Raw genomic sequence first — 27354 nt, 5'->3', positions numbered from 1 at the left:
TTGTTGGGTAATAGCCTGTGGGTGCATGAACAAGTCCTTAAATACCATTTCATCCTTCTCTTCCATATTAGCCATGATGTTATAGAAAAAGACATGAGCTCCTCGTGTTCTAGAGATTCCATAAAGCCAGCAACTAAGTCTTTGAAAAGATGAAATTGATGACTTGATTTATATAGTTTCCTAGTGCTATAGCTCCAGACATCTCTAGCTAGGCAGTCTCATAGTATATGTTCAATGGTCTCTAGTTGCTGGTTGCAAATGGGGCAAATTGGATCTTCCAAAACCTTTCTCTTTTGCAGTTTTGCTCGAGTGGGGAGGGCATTGAGACAAGCCCTCCAGAGAAAAGTCTTGGTTGCATTTGGGATTATCAAGTTCCAAAGCTTTCTCCATGGGTCTTGGGGATTGTTTGGGTTCAAGGATTGACCTTGTTGTTGGATGTTCCATTCTAAGTAGATGGTATGCACTCTTTGCAATGAACTTCCCTGATGTTGTGCATCTCCAGATAAGACTGTCAGGCTTGGGGTAGGGGCAAAGTGGGATCGCAATAATTAGCTTTTGCATCCTTTTCTGTGAATAAGGCATGGATCATGTCTATTTTCCATCTGTTAGTTACTTGATCTATGAGGCAGAAAACTTTGATGTCCTCTTGTAAAAATCTAAGAGTTCTCTGGGGCTTGAAAGTTCTTTCTTTTGGAATCCACTTGTTATTCATTTCTCAATTTGACTGCCATCACCTATTCTCCATATTAAACCTTCACTTAGCAGAGCTTTAGCAGCCAGAAAACTTTGCCATAGGTAGGATGTACCCTGGCCAAGTTTTGCTGACAAGAAAGAGTTATTGGGAAAATATTTTTCCTTTAAGACCTGAGCTGCTAGGGAGGCTGGATTGGAGACGAGTCTCCATCCTTGTTTTGCTAGGAGAGCTAGGTTGAAATTGGCGAAATCTCTTAAGCCAATACCCCCATGACATTTCGCCCTTTCCATTTGGTCCCAATGTACCCAACGGATCTTGTGTTCCCCTATTTGTTGTCCCCACTAAAAGCTTCTGACCAGTTTGTTTAGCTCCTTTACTAGGTGCTTAGGTAGTTTAAAAATTCTCATGCAATAGGTGGGGATGGCTTGAATGACTGATTTGATCAGAATTTCCTTGCCTGCTTTTGATAGGATATTGTTTTCCAGTTATTAAGCTTGGCTTGCACCCTGTCCAATATGGTCTTAAATGATTGGACTCGAGATCTGCCTAATAGAGCTGGAAGGCCAAGATACTTTTCATAAGAGTTGGAGCCAGTGTTTTGGATTTCGTACCGTACCAGCCGGTACGGCCGATATTTTTCATACCGGCCGATACAGGTACTATACCTGTTTCGTACTAGCCAAAATACTGGTCGTATCAGCCCGTACTGACCTCAATTTCGGCCTGTACCAGCCGATATTTCGGCATTTTTTTTTTCATTTTTTCAAACTACAAGCTTATTTTTTAACCCACAATTCAAACTAGACTATTTATAATTTATATCTATATATTTATATATAATTTATTTATATATAGACTATTATTTTAGAATATAATTTTTATATATATTTATATATAATTTATTTATATTTCGACTATCCCGAAACGTTATCCCGAAACGGTACCAGTACTGAAATATTTCGTTCCAGTGCCTTGACCGGTACGACATCCGGTACGGTATTCAAAACATTGGTTGGAGCCCCTAATCCCTGCAATGCTGGTAATGCTAACTCTGATTTCCACCTTACTGTTCTTGCTTAAATAGATAGAGGTCTTCTCCTTATTGAACGTCTGACCTAAAGCATTCTCATAAGTCTTTAGTAGTTGAAATAAGTTGGACCATTCGGTTGGATTTGTTTTGCAGAAAAGGTGGCTATTGCCTGCAAAGAGCAAATGGTTTATAGAGAGCCTGTTTCTTCGAATAGGTAGACCTGTTAAGATCCCTTAGTGTTCAGCTTTGTCAAGCATGCAATTGAGTACCTCTAAGCAAAGGATGAATAAGTAGGGGATAGAGGATCCCCTTGCCTTAGACCTTTCGATGGTGTGAATGGCTGTTGAGGGGTTCCATTGAAAATGAGGGAATATGATATTGAGCTCACACAATTTATTATAGTGTCCACCCATTTTGCATTAAAACCAATCTGTTGCATAACAAATTTCAAAAAATTACATTCAATCCTATCATAGACCTTGCTCATATCGAGCTTTAAAGCCATGTATCCCTCCCTTCCTCTCACTCTTGACTTCATAGTATGGGGGACTCAAAAGCCACAATCAAGTTGTTTGCGATCAACCTTCCTTGAACAAAGATTGTTTGAGTAGGTGAGATGAGGTGAGACAGTATCAATTTCAGCCTATTAGCCAGAGTTTTTGCAATTATCTTGTAAAAAATGTTGCATAAACTAATTGGTCTAAAATCAATCACCTTTGATGGGGATGGTGTCTTTGGGATCAGGGCAATCAATGTTTCATTCATCTGATTAATCCAGCAGCCTTCATTTAAGGCCTGCAATGTTGCTTTTCTTACCTTTTTCTCCTAAGATATTCCAGTGTCCCTAGTAAAAGGCTGCTGGGAACCTATCAGGGCTAGGTGATCCCAATGGGTTCATGTTAAAGAGGGCTTCTTTGACCTCCACAGCAATAAAGGGTCTGGAGAGAGAGGTGTTCACGTCTGTTGTAATCTTCCTTGGAAATGGTGCTAGGCATGATGCAATGTCTGTTGGACTTGAGGAGGTGAAAAGGTCCTGGAAGAAATGTTGGAAGGCTTTATTGATTTCCTGTTGGTTGTTGTGTCCTTGTCCCTGCATGTCTTGGATCTTCTTGATGGCATTATGTGTTTTCCTTTGGATGGCACACTTGTGAAAGTAGGAGGTGTTTCTGTCACTTTCTCTAAGCCATGTTTGCTTGGCTCTTTATTGCCATTTGGAATGTTCCATTTCCAGAAGGAGGTCTACTTCATGTTGTAGAGTTTTAATCTCATCATAGAGGTGCCCCTCATTTGACTCTTTCAAGGAATTGAGTCTATTTTTTTTGGACTTCAGCAGCTCCCCTTGACTTTTATGCATGTCTTGACTCCACCATCTCAAACTGTGCTGGCAATTTTGTAAACTAAGCAAAGTGTTTTGGAGTGAGTCAAGCTGCCTTGTGGAGTTCTCCCATGACTTTCTTATGATGTCCCTGCAACCTTCATGGTTACTCCAACTTACTTCATACCTGAATATCCTATCCCTCTTTCTAGTTTCAAAATTGTCATGGATCTGTATGAGGAGGGCCTGTGGTCTGAGGATGAGGCAGACATGTGTTGCACTGAGTATTCCATAAAGGAATCAAGCCATGCAGAGTTACCAAGGGCCCTTTCTAGTCTCTCTTCGGTAAAATGGCAGCCTTGTCTGTTATTTGCCCAGGAAAAACAATCTCCTGCATAACCAAGATCATTTAAATCACATTGAACCAATGTTTCTCTAAAGTCCATGCTCTACCTGTTAGGACGAGGTGTTACTCTAAATTTCTCAGTGATGCTTGTTATCTCATTAAAATCACCAAAACACAATCAAGGGGCATTGAGTGTGGGGGTGAGTTCTTTTAAAAGCTGCCAGGTAGCATTCCTCTTAGTAGTGTTAGGATGGCCATAGAAACCCGTGAGAATCCAAGGGGTTTCATTGTTTGGATGGTTACTGACCACAAAGATGTGACAATTAGTGTATGAGATGACACTGAGAGCAACTGAGGAATGCAGAAGAAGTGACAGGCCTCCACTCCCTCCTCTACTGTTAACACTAAAGCAGTTCTCAAAACCCAGTTTACACCAAATTCTTTCCATTTTTTTCCTGGTGCACTTGGTCTCAATGAGGAAGACCAGGTTGGGGACTTAGCTTTCACCATAAGATGAAGCTCATGAATTGTCCGAGGGTTCCCAAACCCCCTGGCAATTCTAGCTTAGACAATTCATATTGTTTCGTGGGGCTACTCACACATTAGCCTGAGTTTCCCTCCTTGCAGGCGTGGGGTTTTGTTTAGTCTTTTTGTGAATTATGAAACTGGCCATTGTCTCCATCATGGATGCAAGTCTTTTGGCAGAGCTGAAAAGATCAGGAGGATCATTAGGGATATTTGTGATATCAAAGAGAGGTGTAGACTAGTTTCTAGCTTTCCTTTTCCACGTCTTGCTACTTGTAGATAAAGGGGGGTGAGGTTTGGGATCTCTTGGAGGGGCCGCATTGTGCCCTGGGTCTATCTTACTAAAGAGGCTATCCTCTTCAGAAGTGATGGGGACAGCTGCATAAGAATTCTCCTCAGTTGACATGGTCATGTTGTCATCCTCATCATTACCCTTTATTGGTGGTGTAAAGACTTTAGGCAAAGCTACCCTATTTTCAGGGTGAGGGATCCAGCTCTCTTTACCCAGGAGAGGAGCATTGGGAGAGAGTTCATAAGGGACAGAGAGGGGCTGACCTTTTGCTAGTGCAGGTTCCTGAATTGAGGAGCACTTTGTGGGGGCCTTGTCCATTGCTTGACTCGAAGGGTCTTTGGTGGGAGGCAGATGGTCACCAGGACTTGGAATTGGGGCTGAGTCAATGGAGGGAACTGTTGAGTTGCATACTTTGTCTGCCGTGATTGGTGCCTGCTGGTCTGTAGGGACTGTCTCCACCACAGGTAGCCTGCAGCTACTGGTAATCTCCTCCTCCTCAGTGGGTTGGTGGCCTGAATCCCTTACATGTTGGTCTGTCCTTGATGGAACCCCATATCTTTTGGATTCTTTAAGGCATGATCTGGAAGCTCCAACCCTCATCCGAGAGCCAAATTGCATAGATAGGTTGTCATCCTGTTTAATCAAGTGGCAGCTCCTCCCTTGATGCTTGATCTGCCCACATTTCAAACAAAAATTGAGGAGGCGTTCATACTTGAAGGTGATCCATGTTTTATGATGAGATCCCTAGATCCATTTCCCACGAGCTAGCGGTTTGGAAATGTCTACTAGTACTTTCACTCTGAGAAAAGGACCCCAGCCCAGGTCATTATCATCAACTTCCACCTCCAAAACCTGTCCTATGCCTGAAGCAATAGGTTTTCCATAGTGTTTATTCATACGAGCCAAGGGGACACTGTGTAACTGCGCCCAAAATGGTTCATGAGAAAAGCTTATGGCATTGGTGGGGATACTTCCATCTTCTTCTTGGATGGCTAGCATGAATCATTCGAAGGACCAAGGTCTACTTTTGATTATATTTTGTAAATCTGTGATGTGTTGGAACTCCACAAGGAATTTGTTCTCATCTGCTTCAGTGAAGAGAACCCATCCTTCTGATTTCCAAACATGAGGCATTGTTGATCGAAAAGCTTCTTTATTAAAACTCCTATCAGCTATAACCAATACTAACACAGTTCATTCCTTTCACTGCAGCAGCCTCCACGGATTTGTCCGAGATGATGACAGCTTCATCTTCAGTTTTTGTAAACTTAAGTCCTTCCCACAAGGTAGAAAGATCCGTTGAGTTCATGAGTACCAAACTCCACTTAGTCACTTAGGAAGAGAATGCTCTCTGTCTGGGACAGAGAGAAAATTCCTCACTCCTTAGAGAAGGACCTGATGGATAGCGTCATATTAAAATACATAGAGAAATATTTTTGCAGCAAATAAATTTTATAAAAATAAATTGACAAACTGACATGACTTGATATGTTACGTCAAATTATAAAGTTGCTTTTATCATAAAATAGATTTAACATATCACAAAAAATCACGTAAATTTGTGAATTTACTTTTATAAAATCTTTTGATGCATGTAGCACTTCTCAAATAAATAATACAACAAAAGTAATGCTATATATAAATATTAAAAACTTTATTACAGGGGTTATGCAAACTAATGAAACATTACAAATAGCAGCAGCTAGCACTTCGAGTTTGACAAAAAAAAAAAAAAAAAATGCAAAGGAGACCTACTTATTGAAAGAAATACACACTGAGATCAACTAAATTTACTTGGCTGATTTGAAGCCTTATTAACAAACTCCATTGGCTCGTTAAAATAATCGCGCCTAAGACGTGCTGCCCATACCGTCCATCTGGAGGAATAAATTTTGTTCATTCACGTCGTGGCAGAGGTCTGAGTAGAGAAAACCATGGAAACTGGTATGATTATTATAAAGCAGCCTGTTTAAGAAACTTGCTGTGTCCTCGTTGCTCAAACCAATAATTCGTAGAATATCCTTCCTTTTTAGATGAAGTGCATCTTCGGGAGACGTAATCAGCCAATTCAAGAGAGAAGCATATGAGGTGATTTCATAGCCTTTACCGGGATCACAATGCTCAAATGCAATGAGGTTTCTAAACAAAGATTCTGTGTTCTCCTCTATAACTATTGCTGGCATTTTCATTTTGCCATCTTCGAACTTTACATCGAGGAAGTTTCCTCCGTCTGGAGCACGAAAGAAACCAACTCAAAAGTCCAAAAGCTCCGTCACGGACTTAATTGGTATCCACTTTGGGTGTACCGAGCTTGAAGGCAGAGATACAGGCCATTTTATAGTGCATGATCCAACTAAATAGTTTCGGAAGCAATCGAGTAAATGCTTGTGTGTTCCAAGCCTATTAAACCGGTGCTGGCCGTAATGGAATATTCTGTACTCCTCAAAAGGAATGGCAACAAGATCATCAAGTAGACTGTTCTTGTACTGATCAGTTGTTTTCGAGTTGGTCATGAGGTTGAACAAACAGACGAGCACGCACCAAGGAAGTTGATTCTCAAGTAGAAGCAAGTCTGCTACTATTTTCCTTGGCATCCATGATGTTTTGAACACAGGATCATCCCCTCCTTTTAGTTCCATCGATATTTCTCGAAAATATATTTCCAAACATCCGAGCTCTAATTCTTGATATGTATCCATACATCTGCGTTCTTCATATCTTTCCAGCTTATCTCTGGCCTTATATCTACAGAGGAATTCAAGGATGAAGCAACCATCAATCACCGTCATCTCTATGAATTTGTCTCTTCTAAGATCACCCACTTCTGAATAGCATTTACGGCAATCCTGCTCAATGCTTTCGATGGCTTCTACCAAGCTCTTCAATTCCATAGTTCTTGATCGATTGAGGAGGCATTTCAAATACCGTAGCTTATTATTTTCCATTTCTTGCAGCTTCGTATTGTTGCGGTGAAATGGACCGATCGAAACTACCTCCGACGTGAAAGCCTTTTCATTATCCCTGCGTAACATACTAGGCACTTTAAATATGGAACGCTGAGATATTGGTGGTGGTGGTAGATATTGGACAAGCTTTCCTTGAATGGAAGATGCAATTCCTTCTGCATCCATAATATGGGTTGAATTTTGATTGCTTCTGTTGGAATCTGCCATTCATCAGATGTTCTTGGAAATCCAAAATAGTTGAGGAATCTACTTCAGTAATCAATAAATAAATAAAAACAGCTAGGAAGATTATTTGGGGCGTTCTCTATATGTGTCTAACAAAATTACAGCAATTTGAAACCATATTCAAGTAGTTATCCTTCAAAGTTTGTGTTTATACGTATCAACCTAAGCAATACAAGTGCACAGCCAAAGAGCAATGAAGGTGCACAGCCAAAGAAAATTCACTCAGCCATGTGCATCCACCTCAACTATAGAAGATTCATGAAATATTCCTTGGTCTGTATTCTTTTAGTAGTGCAGCACTGCTGTATCATGTAACCGTTTATTTCCTTTTATATTATTTTCTCATACTTGTACTTATATCTATATAAAGAGATACACACACACATTGTAAACAGTGCATAGTGGAAATTACGTACGTACCTGATGATATTGGAGATGGATTTCTTGATGGCGAGTGATATTGGAGAAGGATTATACACACACACTTTGTTGATTTGGAGTACAAGAAGTGGCGAAACGGAAAAGAAAAAGAAACTCACAATATTGCAATACGAAATGGGAAAAGACTTGTTAGCTATGGGATTCAGACTTCACAGCCAGAGAGAGCGAGAGAGAGAGATCTACGTCGGAGAAGATCGGTGATTGCTTGGCTTTATAAGCACCACTTTTCCATATGACATGACTATCACAAACTTGGAAACCGAACATTCCTAACGTTAAAAAGTAGTCTTATGTATGACGTGTATAACGTTAAAAATAGTCTTATTAATATTATTATTATTAATTCTATAAATGTTTGTCTTTCTTTTTTCTTAAAAAAAAAAAATTATGAAACGTTTGAAAATTCGTCATTCTTAAAGGATTAATAAAAAAATGTTCATTCTATTTCAAAATTGAACTTTATAACTTAATTCTTACATAATTTTAATTATTTATAATAAGAAGATTTTTAAAATTATTTTATGCGCAAACAAATATTATGCATAAATTTTATATATATATATATATATATATATATATTTCCCTCAATTTGGAAGATCTATTTAAAGTTTGATAGAGGTAGAGATATATATATATAGAGAGAGAGAGAGAGAGAGAGAGAGAGAGGTTTGGAAATTGGATGTCCCTCTAGTGAAAGCAATCTTTGCTTAAAGAGATCAGGTTAGCCACAGGAATAAAGCTAATTAGGACAAGGCTGCAGTGTAATGGGCTAAAGTTAAAAAGCACATCTACCTCGCTTGCCCGCAGTGCCAGAGCACCACCTTAAACATGTTACACGACGTGAGGCCAATGAGAGTGCAAGAGGCAAGGGATTGGGATGTGCAAAGGTGAATTGGGGATAATGGGATCGAAGAGAACCCTAGGAGACTTTAAGTGAATAAGTGGGCTTATATGGGCCGTAAGTAAATAAAGAATGAAGTGGGCTCCTTCAAGAAGATGGGCCACATGCTGAAGACCAGATGCAATCGTGGGCTGGCTTTGTTTGCACTTTTAGTTTACCTGATGTAATAGCTGAAGGGCCCATAGGCCTTTAATAAAGAAGGGTAGTTCACTAATTTACTTTTACTAGCACAAGGAGTCTGTCTCTGACAGAGTTACTTATCGGTTTCCAGAATATTCTAAGTTTGTTCTGAATTTGGAGGAGCCTCGCTCGAAGCAGGCCTTAATTTACGCAATTTCAATAGAGATAGTGATCAATATAATACATTTCATCACCATCATCTTTCTTTACATTTTTATTCAAAATCCTAGCTATTACAAAACCCATGCATGCACACACACTGCCCTCCCTCTCGCCTGGCCTGCTGACAACCCACCTCAACCAATTACATTTCTCTCAACCAAAAAACTAAAATAAATAAGAATAATGTTATTATATTCCTCATTTTGATTGCTCATACATTTAATTTATTTTTAAATTTTTTTTACTTATAGTTATGGAAGCAACCAGGGGCAGAACTAGGATTTAGTGACTGGGAGGCAATTGGCAAAGTGTGTAGTATGTGTCAATATAAGTAATATGTACTTTTTACTTGTGACTATATAAAAAAATAATCATACGTCATAAAATTATATAATTGTTCTCGACTTACTCATATTTTTCTAAATTTAAAAAAAAAAAAACTTATAGATCAAGAATAAATCTAAAAAAAGTATCTAATAATATAAAAGTCGTTAGATTTTTATTGTATAATTATATTACTATTAATAAATGAACAACAAAAAGCATGTGAATAACTAAAAAATTTTTCACAAATAAAAAATAAATTCTTCACATACTCTATCTATCTCTCTAGAAACGTCTCATCAACCATCTTGCTAGATAAATTTGCTGCCTCCCATACTTATAAAAACAAAAAAATCAGCTGCCTCTCATATGTAAGAATCTTCCAGATTTGTTTTAACTATTAGATAAACTCTTCTTGAGACTTCTAACTAGTTAAATGATTAATATGTGGTTAAAAACATCTCAAAGGTTGTAAAAAAAGATTATGTATAGGTAATAGGCAAGAAACTCAATGAAGTTGAGAATAATCCAGATAAGAAAATAAAATAAAAGAATCATGTAATTATATAAGCTCAGAAAAACAAAAAAAATTTATATGATATCATTGATATGAAACTAAACAAACTGCACAATGCACACAAAATGTAAGTAAAGAGAGATAGAGATGTCAAATCAAGAATATTATATTAGAATAATGCTACATGCAGTCGTGGAGTGCGCAAGGCCGTGCAATCGTTTTGAAAAAGAGTGAAGTCCACTATTAAAAAGTTAATTTTTTTTTATGTGGATCCTGTATTTATTTACTTTTTTTAAAATGATTGTGCATCGTTTGCGCACTCATGACTGCAGCTATCATTTCTCATTATATTAATGGACTTAAATATATTTGAGTGATATACTGTGCGTTTGAGTGTTGGGGGCAATTCTAAATATTTTAAGAATATTTACACTTAAAATTGTAATTATACAATATATAAGACTAAAGGGCACCCCCAATCTACAACATAGTTCCGCCCCTGAAAGTAACTATTAGTGTATTGATACTTTTTTTATATTTAAAAAATGTTTAAACATGTCTAAAAAATGTTCAAAAAAAATAAAAATAAAAATGATAATTTGCACTTGGAGGCACACCAAGTAGACAAATTGAGGAGACATCGTAACACTGAATCCGCTCTACCCATAAAGCGATGTATCAAGGTATTTAAAAAAAAAAAAAAGATTTACATCATTTATTTGTTCATTATTTAATGATATTAAAAAATAATAATAATTGTTATAGACTTATTTTTTATGCATCTTTCTATCATGCAGAGACTCAAATTCGTGTAAAAAGTCGCGATAATATTTTTTGCGTATAATTACTTTCAAGTTTTCAACTCTTTATGGTTATAAAAATAATTAAAAATTAATATTTTATTATTATTATTCGAACAACCTAAGTTCATATACTAAATGTGTAAATAAATATCTTTTTCATTAACAAAAGGATATTAAGAGCAGAAAATGAGAATCACATGTACTTCTCGTAACAACTCGAGTCTTCTGGATTGGGTCATGCAAACAAGAAGAAGACAATGAGGATGGGGGCCTTGGTGAGGCCGAGAGTCTCCGAAGCTTAATATCTTTTTTTGGAAGTTTCTATATTAAGTAAGAGAGTCTACAGAAAGCTTCTTCGTACCTAAGGATTGCTATTTATACTAGAATCTGGGGTGGGACAGATCGTATATGTCCCCATGGGGCCATGTCTTTTCAACTGTTCACCCTATCAAGACTCTTTAATTCGGCGTGGATTCTGAAGGCAGCGTCATTAATGCAGCATGGTTCCATGGTTTACTTTATTCTGAAGACTTCCCCTTGTAGCCCTATTTTTGTCTACTATTAGGAGATCAGGGGGAACCCCTTACATTTATGTCCGCCTAGTATCACAATTCCCAATGAGTGGGGCGTCATGGGGAGGTGTCAGTTCAACGTGTCCCATCAGTCCTTACTATTCGTTTACCTTTTGCGTAGATTACTTTACAGGCGGGTTTTTTCCTTGGGCCGAGTATTTTGTAGAGGCCCACCAATCCAATTCAGGGATACTTCTTAGTTTTGATCGAGCTTGGCCGAGGAGTCTCACTACCCATTGGCCTTTCATGGGTGCCTCGCAAGCTTATGGGAGAGGGGAAAATCCTCTTAAAGTTATCCCACCAATTCCTATCGAACCAGTCCGATGGAAATTCTTTCTTTGCCTTAGTCCTTGGTCTGCTGTCTTTTCATCATTGCAACTGTGGGGTCCTTTTTCCTGTGATGGGAGGTCATGAGTCCCCTCAACTTCCACGTGTTGCATCTTCAACCTTCAGTCATACTCAGATGGCTTTTTCATCATTTTACGGTATCTGATAATGGTTCACCTCCAACCTTTATGACCACTTTTATTGACTGTTCAGCTTCGTATTCAATCGCGCCCTTTTAGTTCCTTCAACATTAATATGTCAGAAGACTCCTCTTACCCACGTTGCGTCATTTGATACGTGATGTGGGTATCGTGCGTTTTTGTCGACTTCGTGGGGCGCATGTGCCCCAGCTGCCTTGTGTTGCGAATCGTCGCGTAGGTATATTTAAGGCCTTCCCCCCACACTGTTGGGGTTTACTTTGCCCAATCTCTTTTCTTCAGAATATCTTTCATTCTTTTCTTCTTCTCCCAAACTTCCCTCTCTATGTTGAACACTTCGTGCTTCTACTCTTCCACATCTGTCGTCAATTGTCTCCCAAGAGCTCCTCACGTCCTTCCAAACCTGCCAGGTCTTCCGACTCCACTCGCGGTTTTGAGGAACAAGATGGCTCTGAACCACAGGAGTATACTGGTTTTCCATGGCGAGCATTGGAGGAGGCGGAGGCTGATTATCTTGACCTTTCGGCTCAAGTTTCTCCACACTCACAATCTCTTGCGGCAGGGCTGCAACACCTGCAACTTCAGGTCGATCCAAGTATTGATTCGGCTGGAATTGCAATATAAGGGGTGGATTCGTCGCTTCTTCTTTCTATTGGGCAAGGTATGAGAGTTTCTCATCGGCCAGGGCGAGGATAGCCTAGACGAGAGCCTATCTAGATAATATCTTTTTGGAGGCTCTATTGCGTGAGGACAACCTTTGCCATTCTTCCCCCCCTCCCCCGGCGACCAACTTACATTTTGTTGACTTGTCCATTCAGATGAGGGCGGTCATCGTCAAGTCCGCAAGCGTTCCCCTAGCCCGCTGGTGAAAAGGAAGGAGAAGAGACCCTAGAGCATATCCCCTCCCCAAGTTGATTCTAAAGATTTCCCCATTCCTTTGGGTGTCCTTCCGTGGAAGTGCTCGTTATTCGGCAAGAGCCATCTCCACCAAAGAAAGTGACAGTGACTGCGCCCCTCCCTCGCATCATGCCCTTGCACCAAACTTGGGCCGATCTTTCGAGCGCCCAGCTCTCGTAGTCAGCCCCTGGGATTATTCCGGAGGCTATTCCCGCAACCCCACCGGGCAATGCAGGGGCTGCCAGCTTTTTCTTCAGGGAGAAGCCTCGAGTCGCACCCTTATCCATCGGCATCGACCTTGAACGGGTTCCTTCGCCCCTGCTTGAGGAGCATCTTGTCGGGGAGGAGGAATTCCTTGAGCGGGTTTCCATCCTAGAGTCTCCCATACTTTACTCTCCCGAAACAGAAGTTGTCTCGGCCGAAGGCGAGGTACTGTTTCTCGAAAAAATAGTCGTATCTCAAATATTTCTGTTTTGGATTACTCACAATTAAAAATATAATCACATGAAATTCTTTAACAAATTAGAAAAAAATTTACGTAAACCCTAAATTAATTTAGGAGTTTTGATATGAGTAGGTTGTTTTATAAAAAAAAAAATTCCAGACATAAAACAACACCGTTTTGTCAAATACAAAACAATGTCATTTTATGATTGAGGGTTTTTTTTCTATAAATACATTTATATTTATAATATAAATATACATTATAGCGGGGCGGGAGAAAATCGGGGCAGGGTTGGGCCCTCTCTGTCCCCACCGCCATTGGAGGGTCAGATGCGGGCGGAGCCGCCTACCCCCCGCCCTGCCAATGTGGGGGCTGGGCAGCGGGGTGTGGGGCCTCACTGCCCACCCCTGTGAGAAAGTGCCTGCATTGTACCATAGTGTAAATTGTAATTTTTTTTCTTCAGATATTTTTTAACCCCTTTAAATATTTTAAAAAAATTACAAACTCATTAAAAAAACTCTTCCTTAAAAGAAACAATATCAGTCAATTTTGGGGGCATCCTTCTTGATTCCCCAAGCATTTTCCTTATTCAATTGCCGTTTTGGTCTACTATTCATTCTAGTGGTGTGTTTTCTTTTCGGTATGAAAACAGTGTGAAGTTTTTAGAAAAAATAAATGTGTATATTCTTAAAATTTTTCTAAATAAAAAGAGTTATTTTTACTAGTCGAGTTTTGAGCTCAACCACTTATGCAAAGTTTATTCGAGTTATAGAACGATCAGTTGAGCTGTTAAATCCTAGAAGAGACAAGTCAATAGGAGGTATGTTGCATCGATTCATTTAAAACTTTGTAAACCATAGGATGATTGAATCTCTTTAAAGAGAGCAAAATTTTTGTACCTCAGTCCAAACTGATTTTGTCTGAATTTTAATTCATTGTAATTTTTATTTTATTTTATTTTACTGTGTATTTCATTAATAGTACTTATAATTTTTACTCACATACATAATAATACATGCGAAGTGAAAATTATAAAATTTAAGATTTATATTAAAAAATTAAAAAATAATAAAAATATATCTTATAAATAAAATTGTAAGTATATATAGCACCATTCTTAGCTAATTAGTTAGATATATGTTTTATTAAGAAATAAAAAAAAAAAAACATAAACAAAATCACCGGTGCATCCAATGCCCTCTTCCCATAAATAGTGTCTTCTTCACGGAAGGTATGACCAAAAACATTATGCAACGCCATGCCACTTGCCCATTGGGCCATTCCCATACTCAGCAGTATATCATTTATCAGATAATGTTTTCAATCACAATTCTTTTACGGGTATGATCACTTCAAATTCTCTCTCTCTCTCTCTCTCTCTCTCTCTCTCTCAAAAAGGGATCTGCATATGGCTTTCTTTGCTCACTTTCTTGGGATTTTTGTAAATGGCACGTAAAAGCTTTTTTTGCAAATGAAACGGAGAAGTGGAAGGCACTGCTGGTTGTAACAGCTTGCACCAAGGAAACTTGTTAAAAGATGGACAAATGGTTACATGATTTGTAACACCTGGCCAAGCTCGCTTTACAAAATTTTTGGATTTACAGGTATGAAAAGTCCATTTAAAATTTCGAGTAAAATTTTTGGAAGAGAGTATGGGCCTAAAATATATTTGGCGGATTATAATTTTTTGATAGGTTTAAAATCTTTTAATGGACCAAGTAGATATTCACTCGAAAAATTTATGGGACTAGTGTAATTTTTTAGGTTGAGTTAAGGGTCAAATCTTAGAGAAAAAGGTCATGCATTAACCCCATTCAAGATCCAAGTCATGGGCCAATTATTTTCAGGTTAAAGTGCCCTAGCCCGTGAAAATAATTTCAGACTCCACGTTTCTGCACGTTCACGTCAGTTTACCCACTGCATGCACTCCACTCTCTTATCTCTAGGGTTTTCTTTTGGTCATCCTTTCCTCTTTATATACACATATTGTTAGCCCTCAGTCTCATGCACATAGTTTTCACCTTCAACCTTTAGACTAGAATTGCCGCCGCTCGTCCTCCTCCTAAAAAAAAAAAGGTCAAACCGAGACCCCCCACTCCGCTGCCGCTAGCAAGGCCTGACCGCGACTGGCACATCCGTGGTGCTGCTGTGTTAGAAATCCAACCCCGTTAGCACCACTGCAAGCCACCCATCTCACGGAAAACCCAGCCATTGTCCCCTGTTTTAGCCCCCCAAAACAGAGTAAGAAAATCGCCCCATTCCTTCAGTTTTTCAGCCTCGTTAGACGACGGACGCGGGGAACCACCCAGCCAACCTCAAACCGCCGTCTAAATACTCTTCGTCAGCCCTGATCAGCCGTACATTCATCATCAGCACGATAAGCCATGCCGAAACTACCCCCTGCCTCTCACGTATTTTTTTTCCTCAAGTTTTGCTCCCTTTCTCTGTGTTTCTCTATCTCTCATTAGTGCGTCTCTCTCTCATCGCTCTATCCCTTTGTAGTCAGCCACCCAGCTGCCAGCGTATCCACCGAAGCCACTCAGCTCCGACCGAATCCCTGGTGTAGCCTCCTTCCTCGGTGAGCCTCGTCGCTGCCTCCTTCTTTTTCAAACTTGAAAACAAATTTCAATTTTAGTGAATCCCGATAGTGCCATTAGCGTTTAGTTGGCTTAAATTTCCAGTTTTAGTGAGTTTCCGTCGCATGCATTTGTGGTTCCAGCAAATTTGTTGCCCTGCATATAGAGGTGTTTTGCTCTTTACGTAAGGTTAGAGAAGATTAGATCTAGGATATTACGATCTTACCCTTGAGTTACAAGCCAAATCACAAGGTGGTTTGAGTTTATATATTTTTTGGTTGGGTTGACTTTTATGATGGGTTTCAATATGATTACAGATAATTCTTATGTTAATGTTACGAGAGTTTCATCTTATATTATATTAGTCAAAAATGTTTCTTAAAGTGCTTTAAATTTGTTATTTCTTTCAAAAGAATAATCGATAATGTTGTATTTTTACTATGACTTAGTTTATTATATGGTTGCTGTATAGTTTATTATATGGTTGCATCGATTCATTTAAAACTTTGTAAACCATAGGATGATTGAATCTCTTTAAAGAGAGCAAAATTTTTGTACCTTAGTCCAAACTGATTTTGTCTGAATTTTAATTCATTGTAATTTTTATTTTATTTTATTTTACTGTGTATTTCATTAATAGTACTTATAATTTTTACTCACATACATAATAATACATGCGAAGTGAAAATTATAAAATTTAAGATTTATATTAAAAAATTAAAAAATAATAAAAATATATCTTATAAATAAAATTGTAAGTATATATAGCACCATTCTTAGCTAATTAGTTAGATATATGTTTTATTAAGAAATAAAAAAAAAAAAACATAAACAAAATCACCGGTGCATCCAATGCCCTCTTCCCATAAATAGTGTCTTCTTCACGGAAGGTATGACCAAAAACATTATGCAACGCCATGCCACTTGCCCATTGGGCCATTCCCATACTCAGCAGTATATCATTTATCAGATAATGTTTTCAATCACAATTCTTTTACGGGTATGATCACTTCAAATTCTCTCTCTCTCTCTCTCTCTCTCTCTCTCTCTCAAAAAGGGATCTGCATATGGCTTTCTTTGCTCACTTTCTTGGGATTTTTGTAAATGGCACGTAAAAGCTTTTTTTGCAAATGAAACGGAGAAGTGGAAGGCACTGCTGGTTGTAACAGCTTGCACCAAGGAAACTTGTTAAAAGATGGACAAATGGTTACATGATTTGTAACACCTGGCCAAGCTCGCTTTACAAAATTTTTGGATTTACAGGTATGAAAAGTCCATTTGAAATTTCGAGTAAAATTTTTGGAAGAGAGTATGGGCCTAAAATATATTTGGCGGATTATAATTTTTTGATAGGTTTAAAATCTTTTAATGGACCAAGTAGATATTCACTCGAAAAATTTATGGGACTAGTGTAATTTTTTAGGTTGAGTTAAGGGTCAAATCTTAGAGAAAAAGGTCATGCATTAACCCCATTCAAGATCCAAGTCATGGGCCAATTATTTTCAGGTTAAAGTGCCCTAGCCCGTGAAAATAATTTCAGACTCCACGTTTCTGCACGTTCACGTCAGTTTACCCACTGCATGCACTCCACTCTCTTATCTCTAGGGTTTTCTTTTGGTCATCCTTTCCTCTTTATATACACATATTGTTAGCCCTCAGTCTCATGCACATAGTTTTCACCTTCAACCTTTAGACTAGAATTGCCGCCGCTCGTCCTCCTCCTAAAAAAAAAAAGGTCAAACCGAGACCCCCCACTCCGCTGCCGCTAGCAAGGCCTGACCGCGACTGGCACATCCGTGGTGCTGCTGTGTTAGAAATCCAACCCCGTTAGCACCACTGCAAGCCACCCATCTCACGGAAAACCCAGCCATTGTCCCCTGTTTTAGCCCCCCAAAACAGAGTAAGAAAATCGCCCCATTCCTTCAGTTTTTCAGCCTCGTTAGACGACGGACGCGGGGAACCACCCAGCCAACCTCAAACCGCCGTCTAAATACTCTTCGTCAGCCCTGATCAGCCGTACATTCATCATCAGCACGATAAGCCATGCCGAAACTACCCCCTGCCTCTCACGTATTTTTTTTCCTCAAGTTTTGCTCCCTTTCTCTGTGTTTCTCTATCTCTCATTAGTGCGTCTCTCTCTCATCGCTCTATCCCTTTGTAGTCAGCCACCCAGCTGCCAGCGTATCCACCGAAGCCACTCAGCTCCGACCGAATCCCTGGTGTAGCCTCCTTCCTCGGTGAGCCTCGTCGCTGCCTCCTTCTTTTTCAAACTTGAAAACAAATTTCAATTTTAGTGAATCCCGATAGTGCCATTAGCGTTTAGTTGGCTTAAATTTCCAGTTTTAGTGAGTTTCCGTCGCATGCATTTGTGGTTCCAGCAAATTTGTTGCCCTGCATATAGAGGTGTTTTGCTCTTTACGTAAGGTTAGAGAAGATTAGATCTAGGATATTACGATCTTACCCTTGAGTTACAAGCCAAATCACAAGGTGGTTTGAGTTTATATATTTTTTGGTTGGGTTGACTTTTATGATGGGTTTCAATATGATTACAGATAATTCTTATGTTAATGTTACGAGAGTTTCATCTTATATTATATTAGTCAAAAATGTTTCTTAAAGTGCTTTAAATTTGTTATTTCTTTCAAAAGAATAATCGATAATGTTGTATTTTTACTATGACTTAGTTTATTATATGGTTGCTGTATAGTTTATTATATGGTTGCATCGATTCATTTAAAACTTTGTAAACCATAGGATGATTGAATCTCTTTAAAGAGAGCAAAATTTTTGTACCTCAGTCCAAACTGATTTTGTCTGAATTTTAATTCATTGTAATTTTTATTTTATTTTATTTTACTGTGTATTTCATTAATAGTACTTATAATTTTTACTCACATACATAATAATACATGCAAAGTGAAAATTATAAAATTTAAGATTTATATTAAAAAATTAAAAAATAATAAAAATATATCTTATAAATAAAATTGTAAGTATATATAGCACCATTCTTAGCTAATTAGTTAGATATATGTTTTATTAAGAAATAAAAAAAAAAAAACATAAACAAAATCACCGGTGCATCCAATGCCCTCTTCCCATAAATAGTGTCTTCTTCACGGAAGGTATGACCAAAAACATTATGCAACGCCATGCCACTTGCCCATTGGGCCATTCCCATACTCAGCAGTATATCATTTATCAGATAATGTTTTCAATCACAATTCTTTTACGGGTATGATCACTTCAAATTCTCTCTCTCTCTCTCTCTCTCTCTCTCTCTCTCTCAAAAAGGGATCTGCATATGGCTTTCTTTGCTCACTTTCTTGGGATTTTTGTAAATGGCACGTAAAAGCTTTTTTTGCAAATGAAACGGAGAAGTGGAAGGCACTGCTGGTTGTAACAGCTTGCACCAAGGAAACTTGTTAAAAGATGGACAAATGGTTACATGATTTGTAACACCTGGCCAAGCTCGCTTTACAAAATTTTTGGATTTACAGGTATGAAAAGTCCATTTGAAATTTCGAGTAAAATTTTTGGAAGAGAGTATGGGCCTAAAATATATTTGGCGGATTATAATTTTTTGATAGGTTTAAAATCTTTTAATGGACCAAGTAGATATTCACTCGAAAAATTTATGGGACTAGTGTAATTTTTTAGGTTGAGTTAAGGGTCAAATCTTAGAGAAAAAGGTCATGCATTAACCCCATTCAAGATCCAAGTCATGGGCCAATTATTTTCAGGTTAAAGTGCCCTAGCCCGTGAAAATAATTTCAGACTCCACGTTTCTGCACGTTCACGTCAGTTTACCCACTGCATGCACTCCACTCTCTTATCTCTAGGGTTTTCTTTTGGTCATCCTTTCCTCTTTATATACACATATTGTTAGCCCTCAGTCTCATGCACATAGTTTTCACCTTCAACCTTTAGACTAGAATTGCCGCCGCTCGTCCTCCTCCTAAAAAAAAAAAGGTCAAACCGAGACCCCCCACTCCGCTGCCGCTAGCAAGGCCTGACCGCGACTGGCACATCCGTGGTGCTGCTGTGTTAGAAATCCAACCCCGTTAGCACCACTGCAAGCCACCCATCTCACGGAAAACCCAGCCATTGTCCCCTGTTTTAGCCCCCCAAAACAGAGTAAGAAAATCGCCCCATTCCTTCAGTTTTTCAGCCTCGTTAGACGACGGACGCGGGGAACCACCCAGCCAACCTCAAACCGCCGTCTAAATACTCTTCGTCAGCCCTGATCAGCCGTACATTCATCATCAGCACGATAAGCCATGCCGAAACTACCCCCTGCCTCTCACGTATTTTTTTTCCTCAAGTTTTGCTCCCTTTCTCTGTGTTTCTCTATCTCTCATTAGTGCGTCTCTCTCTCATCGCTCTATCCCTTTGTAGTCAGCCACCCAGCTGCCAGCGTATCCACCGAAGCCACTCAGCTCCGACCGAATCCCTGGTGTAGCCTCCTTCCTCGGTGAGCCTCGTCGCTGCCTCCTTCTTTTTCAAACTTGAAAACAAATTTCAATTTTAGTGAATCCCGATAGTGCCATTAGCGTTTAGTTGGCTTAAATTTCCAGTTTTAGTGAGTTTCCGTCGCATGCATTTGTGGTTCCAGCAAATTTGTTGCCCTGCATATAGAGGTGTTTTGCTCTTTACGTAAGGTTAGAGAAGATTAGATCTAGGATATTACGATCTTACCCTTGAGTTACAAGCCAAATCACAAGGTGGTTTGAGTTTATATATTTTTTGGTTGGGTTGACTTTTATGATGGGTTTCAATATGATTACAGATAATTCTTATGTTAATGTTACGAGAGTTTCATCTTATATTATATTAGTCAAAAATGTTTCTTAAAGTGCTTTAAATTTGTTATTTCTTTCAAAAGAATAATCGATAATGTTGTATTTTTACTATGACTTAGTTTATTATATGGTTGCTGTATAATTTAAAATATTTTGGTATAATTATATTATCTAGTATTAGATTTTATAATTACACTTCAATAGTAAATAAGTTAGACTTTTAAATATTTTTTGTCGAAGTTATTAAATGAACATTGGCGATGAAAGGGATGATATATTTTGGGGTTATGAGGATTTTAGGTTTTAAGGAATTAAAATAGGTTATTTTATAAGCTTAGACTTAAATATCGAAATACGTAATTGATTAGAAATTTACGAGAATTATGTGATTATTTTATGGGTAACGATTAATTATTGTTTGGCATTTTTGAGGAAAATTCAGAAAAAGCTAAAAAGTCCAGGTAAGTGGGGTTCCTATGATAGATTTTGCATAAAAATAAAATGAGTCGAGGTTGATTTTTTTAAAAATATGCATGTTTTGTTATGAAAAGATATATGAACTACTTCAGTTATTTGTTCTGCATTACTCATGAAATTCTGTATAAGAATAAAGTCTTTTCTGGCATGACTGGTGCAGACATGAGCTTATTTTCTGGCATTTTATTTCTAAACTATACAAAAGAAAGCGAATATGAAATTTTGTGCATAAATTATATTTTTGTGATCTGATTCTGTTCTGTTATGAAGATGTTATGTACTTTGATATGATGTGATTTCTGAAAACTTTTGGCATGACATTCTGAATCTGGATTTGATTTGTGGATGGTGATCTGTTTGACCTACCACGGGTGCTAAGAGTGGCTTCTGTTTGGGTTGGTACCAACTGTTCTGTTTCTGGTGCACCCACTTTGGAAACAAAGTAGTTTTTCTGGTGGTCTTTCCTGTGTGCACACTCGGGGCTCCGAGAATAAATAAAAGGAAGATTCACATTCTGTTTCTGCTCGGTTAGCTACCGGGGTTTGCACAACCCTACCACGGGGGTTAAACATGGTCTCTGATGTGATATGATGTTCTGGTATGATGGTGGTCAGTGATGCTATGCCAAAAGACTTTGAATAAGAATATTTTCTGAAACTTTCACTCTGATATTTTTATAACATGTTCTGGTTTTGCATTTTGGAAGTACAAGTATTTTGCTCTGCATTCTGAACTATGTAAATGCTCGTGTTTACACACTAGTATATGTCATCTGCTTATTAAGTTGTTGATAACTCACCCCTTATCTCCATATATTTTTCAGATAATTTTGATGGTTCAGCTGGAGAACAAGAGTAGGAAGTTTTAGCAAGGTGTGATGATCGTAGTAGAATAAGTGTCTGAGGGTACAAGTGCTTATTTAAGAGTCGTAATTAGTAATCTGATTTATTTTTCGGTATTTTAATTTGATGAGTTAAGGATATTTTTTATTTTTTAGAGAATTTCTAATTATGTTATTGAGAATTTATTGGTTGTCCCCATGGAGGAACTTAGATATTTGGATTGACTAAATGGATTAATATTTTATGGAATTTTCTGGATTTTATAGTTGTGTTTTTAAGTTGATATTAGGTATTAAGAGTTAACTCTCCGAACCTCCGTGAATGGAGCATTACAGTTGGTATCAGAGCCAGGTTAGAGATTATGCATACTATAATAAGGAGTTTGATGGAATTTCAAGTTTTAGATTCGATTCGCTAATTTTTGTGCTATAGGACACGACTAGGATATGATTTGAAGTTTAGATTTTGAATTTGACATAAGTTTGACCGAAAACTGAGGTTTGAGATTCTGCAGACTATAAACATTTAAGATTTGGATATCTGTGGGTTTAGGAAGAAACTTCAAATTTGAGGTGTAGAATTTTAAAGAATAAGAGATGATTATGTGAAGATTTAAAGTTTTAGATTTTGCAGACTTTATGATTGAGTTTTGGGATTTTAGATCCGACAAGCTTAATTTGTGGAATATTGGAGATAATATTTATAAAGATTAATTTAAGGTTTAGATTTTTTAGGTTTAAATTCTGAGACGTAAGACAGTTTAGAGCGATGTCTAGTTTACAATTATAGAGGGTAGGAAAGACTGTATGAGTTGGTTAAAGATATGGCTAAGAATGGTTAAAACAAGTTCAAGATTTCATTGATTCATTTATTTATTTTTAACTTGTTTTTAAATATTTTTGCCAGTATTTATATTTTGTTTATACATATTTTATTTTCTTTCCTTAGAACGTTTAACTGAGTTTAAGATCTCAGGATGGCTGCTCGTCGTCGAGTTTGAAACTTTGGAAATTTGAGATTTAGAGATGGTACATACTTTAAAAGTAGTTTAGAGGAGATTTAAGGTTTGTAGAATTCTGCGGGCTCCAGGATATGATTTTTTTTTTTTTTTTTTTATGATATGTAAGGTTTTAGCACTTGCGGACCTATGGAATGAGTTCCACAAAATTTGAAGCTTTAGATTTTGCATAATTTAAAGAAACAATTTTTATGACATTTGAGATTTTAATTCTGGTAGGAGTAATTCTATGGACTGTTGGAATTGATTCTGACAAGATTTAAGGTTTAGACTTCAGGTTAACTTCTTGGAAATAGTTTTGATTAGGAACTTGAGGCTTCGATTTTGTGATATTGATGTTTTAGAGGCTACAACACAAATCAAGAATTATTGTAACCAGCATTGCAACACCCAAAGCATCGACAGCCACTTACACTATGGTATTCTTTCCACTTCAGATAAATAGAGGAAGACATTCCTATTTCTAGCAATGTGATCAGATAATGAATTTATGCAAGTCAGAGAAGAAGGAAACCTTAAACAATTAAAAATGACTAGTAGTTGAATCCCTCTACCTCAGAAACATGGGGAAGCTCACGATGTAGTAGTAGATGGCATAAAATAAGGACCCGACTTTGTGACCCCTCCTGAAAATGACTTGGGCGTGTACTAATGCACAGAAGTCGGGATTATAATTAGTTTAGAGGGGCCACATATTTTAAGGCTAGAATAAATAATTCAATTGAAATCTCTTAGAAATACCATCAACAATGTGATATAATATATAAATAGAGTGATCAGTAAAAATATAAGAAAGAAAAAATAAATTTCGAAATTTTATTCTTCCAATAATTTTAAAACTTTTACGTGTACGCTTGTCATATGGTGCAATTAAAAGAAAGAAGCTAAACTTTGGAAACGAGTTAGATCTTAAAGAGGTGGACAAATTGTTGATTCCATGCCCATCTACCCCATGTGCAGCTAGCCACCTGGTGAACTTAGGTTTCCCATTGTCAAGGATAGCTGCTGAAGCTTGGTCAAGAGTTGCAGCTTCCACTGCCCATGGTCTGTCAAAGCTAGTTGTTGGGTCACACTTGCTGCTGGAGCACTCCATTGTCAAGAATTGTGGCTGGTTGTTCTCTTAAGCTTCTCCTATAAAAAGAGATTATTTGTATCGGAATATTGTGTGGGGAAATACTAAAATGTCCATTTGAGAGATAAGAGATTTTGTGAGTGTTTGTAATTTTGTACAAACATAGTAAAATCATTTGTTTCTACTCTAGTAGATGTAGGCAAATTGCCGAACCGTTTAAATATTGTCTCTATCTTGTGTGTAAGTGTGGTTTTGGACGTTCTAGCACAACACAAATGACATCAGTCTATAATGGTAGTGTGATAATTTATTTTGATTTTTTCATTTAGGTCTTAATTAGTGGATCGAAGGTGCAAGAAAACACTTTAGGCGTTCGGACAGATAGTCGCCTAGCGTTGGACATACGATGGAGTATGGCAAATACGGTATCTCCGGCCCCAACAGTGTGATGAGTTGAATGGGTTTAAAAACAGACCAAGGGGCATGGGCTGGTTGATTTTGTGAAAGCAGTGGCTATTCAAGTGAATAAGCTGCTATCATATGATAAACAACCAAATGTCAACCGAGCTAATTAAGTGTGTATTGACATTTGAGTTAGAAAGCAATGTAATCATATTTCATGCTCAAGCGCTGGGATAAAATTGATCATTCGGTTCGATCGAACTTTTAGCAGTTTCCTCAACTAGACCATATTGATCTGTTCTATTTTTATGGACCCAAAACTGACTGGAATGTTTAGCCTGCTTTAGGCTCAGTTTGAATACAAAAATATTCTCAACCCATCTCATCTCATCATTACAATTTTTTCAAATTCTCATACAAAATATAATAAATAATTTAATTTTTTCAAATATCAAAATAATAATAATATTCTAAAATAATATTCTAATAATATTTTATTCAACTCATCTCATCTCACTATCCAAATGAGCTGTAGTTATTTTTCGATACTATCCAAGTTGGTTTTTGTTTGAAATTGTTGGTTTTGTGGCCCAAACTTACAGTTTTTAGCACAAATTTCAATTGTAGAGCTCAAATATTATTTTTAGCTCAAATGTCAATTGTATAAAATATACTATATAAAAATATTTACAAAAAAAACTATTATACATGGTTTCGGTTCAATCCATTTTAGTTCGGAGTATGCATACATGATTCAAGAATCAAGGGTGAAAAACACAGACCCTAAGCCCAAACCAAAAATTAAGAAATAATTAAAATGTAAACACATGAAACCGACCAGATTAGGCCGAAATGAACTGAATTGTGCAAAACCGGTTTGTCCAACCTCTTGATTTGATTTTGTGATTTTTTTATTCAGTCGCATGCACATGTCTTCGATAGCGTCATATTAAAAAAAATACATAGAAAATAATTTTTGTAAAAAATAAATTGATAAATTGATATGGTTTGATATGCTATGTCAAATTATAAAATTATTTTTATTATAAAGTAGATTTAATGTATCATAAAAAATTACGTAAATTTATGAATTTACTTTTATGAAATCTTTCGATGCACATCTCAAATAAATAATACAACAAAAGTAATGCTATATATAAATATTAAAAACTTTATTATAAGGGTTATGCAAACTAATGAAACGACCCCTACCACGTCAACAAATAAGTTTACGTACACGAAATTAAAAAACTGTTTATACAAGGGAGTTTACATCGAGGAAGTTTCCTATAGGCATAACAACTTTTAGCGGCAGTAGTTCTACGTACAATAGCTTGGTCAATTAGGGGAGGTTTAAACAGTAAATTGAGAATAAATGTATTGGAATGAACGTTAAAAGTTGAATAAAATATTATTAAAATATTATTTTTTAATATTATTATTATTTTAAAATTTAAAAAAATTAAATTATTTATTATATTTTATATAGTAATTTATAAAAATTAAAATAATAAATTGTGATAAGATGAGGTGGATTGAGACCCTCTCAATCCAAAGTTATTTCTCTAATCCCAAAACTTTATACTCTCTACTTTCCATTTTTCCGTTTGATAAAATGTATTCTATCTTTTTTTGTTGTCACTATATACACTATACAGTGCAAGTGCATGTCCATTCTATATTATATGTTTATTTTCTAAATCGTTTTAATGCTACTTTTATTTCAATCATTTTTTTTTAAATGCATACTACTAATTAACATCATCTTTTATTGTCCATTTATAGCATTATAGTCAGTCTCGCATAGATAAAAAGCATATGCAACAACTGTACGACTATCAGAAATTGAAGAATTTTCCATTAACGAAACAAGGTAAAAGCACAAAATATGACTTTTGAAGATTTTAGTCAAATAAATACAATTAGATAGAATCACATATATGACCTATAGATTCTAAGATATAAGCCTGTTGAACAAAAAAACTTTGAAAAAATATAATAATTAAATAAAAAAATATCATTGTTAGATAAAAGAACAAAATATCACAATTAGATATGAAAAAATATGTATTGAGAAAATAGATTAAAAAAAAAAAAGACGTGAACAATCGAGAATTTCCATCCTCCGATTCCAACTTCAGCGAGGACAGAGTTTCCATCCTTGGCTCTCCTTTCTACGAGTCCCCGGAGGTTGAGTTCACTTCGTCGGATGTGCTTGGGGTCATGGGGAGGTGGTCTCCCTGGTTGAGGCAAGGGTGCCAGGTGACTAGCAGGCCGACAACGTCTTCCCGGCAATCCAATTCGACCAAGGTTCAGCCCATGAAAGGGCGAGGCAGACCATCACTAGCCATCCTTCGGAAGTTCTAGAGTCGGTAATGGAGGTCGAAGGGGCCAAAGATTCAGAGCTAGTGAAAGAGGCAGGCACTCCTGAGGATGGCGAGGGGTCTTTGACGATGTTCGTGCATGGAGCGAAGGCTAAATGTTGGGTTGAGGGGACACCCAAGCAGGAGACGTCAGGAGGTAGTGCCGTGGGTGGTGCCGAAGTTTCACTGGAGTTGGTGACTGAAAGGGACGAGGGCAATGCAAACGCCGTTGGGATGTCCAGACAGATGGTGGGGGGTAGCGTCATGTGTGGTACTGCGGCCACACACGAGTCAACCCCTGTTGGGGGTGAGGGCTGCGTTGATGTCGCCGGGGTGTCTTGGCAAGTCGGGGGCCAGCGTCATAGGTGGTAATGAGACCACACCCGAGTTGGCCCTTGTTGGGGCAAGGGTGGTGTTGATGTTGCGAGACTTTTTGGCAAGTGTAGGGAGACAGTGCCACAAGCGGATCGACATCTCGCTCGAGCCCATACTTAGTGGGAGCAAGTAAATGAAGGGTTGCTTACATAAACATCCCAACAAAATGGACTATGAGTGAATCTATCCCACTATTGATCTAAAACTTGCTGGAATTGTATTTATTCAGAAGATATATATTAATTTGATGAAGTCATTAAAGATTACAATTGCACAGTTACCTCTCATGGCAGCGAGGGCAACATGG

The 27354-nt window shown here is 37.5% G+C and overlaps 1 protein-coding gene across 1 annotated transcript in view; it reads right to left on the bottom strand.

Moving 5' to 3' along the window:
* LOC121236389 (UPF0481 protein At3g47200-like) overlaps positions 1-27354 on the bottom strand; it is a 61504-nt gene that overhangs the window by 30493 nt on the left and 3657 nt on the right. The window contains exon 4 of the mRNA XM_041132805.1: positions 5958-7147. Within this exon, the coding sequence (XP_040988739.1) occupies positions 6455-7147 (693 nt within the window). The 3' untranslated portion in view covers positions 5958-6454. The remainder of the gene's footprint in view (positions 1-5957; positions 7148-27354) is intronic.

This window comes from Juglans microcarpa x Juglans regia, chromosome 6S (genome assembly GCF_004785595.1).
Source record: "Juglans microcarpa x Juglans regia isolate MS1-56 chromosome 6S, Jm3101_v1.0, whole genome shotgun sequence".
NCBI lineage: Eukaryota > Viridiplantae > Streptophyta > Magnoliopsida > Fagales > Juglandaceae > Juglans > Juglans microcarpa x Juglans regia.
The sequence above is the reverse complement of the archived record's forward strand: the minus strand, read 5'-3'. Positions and strand labels throughout refer to the sequence as shown.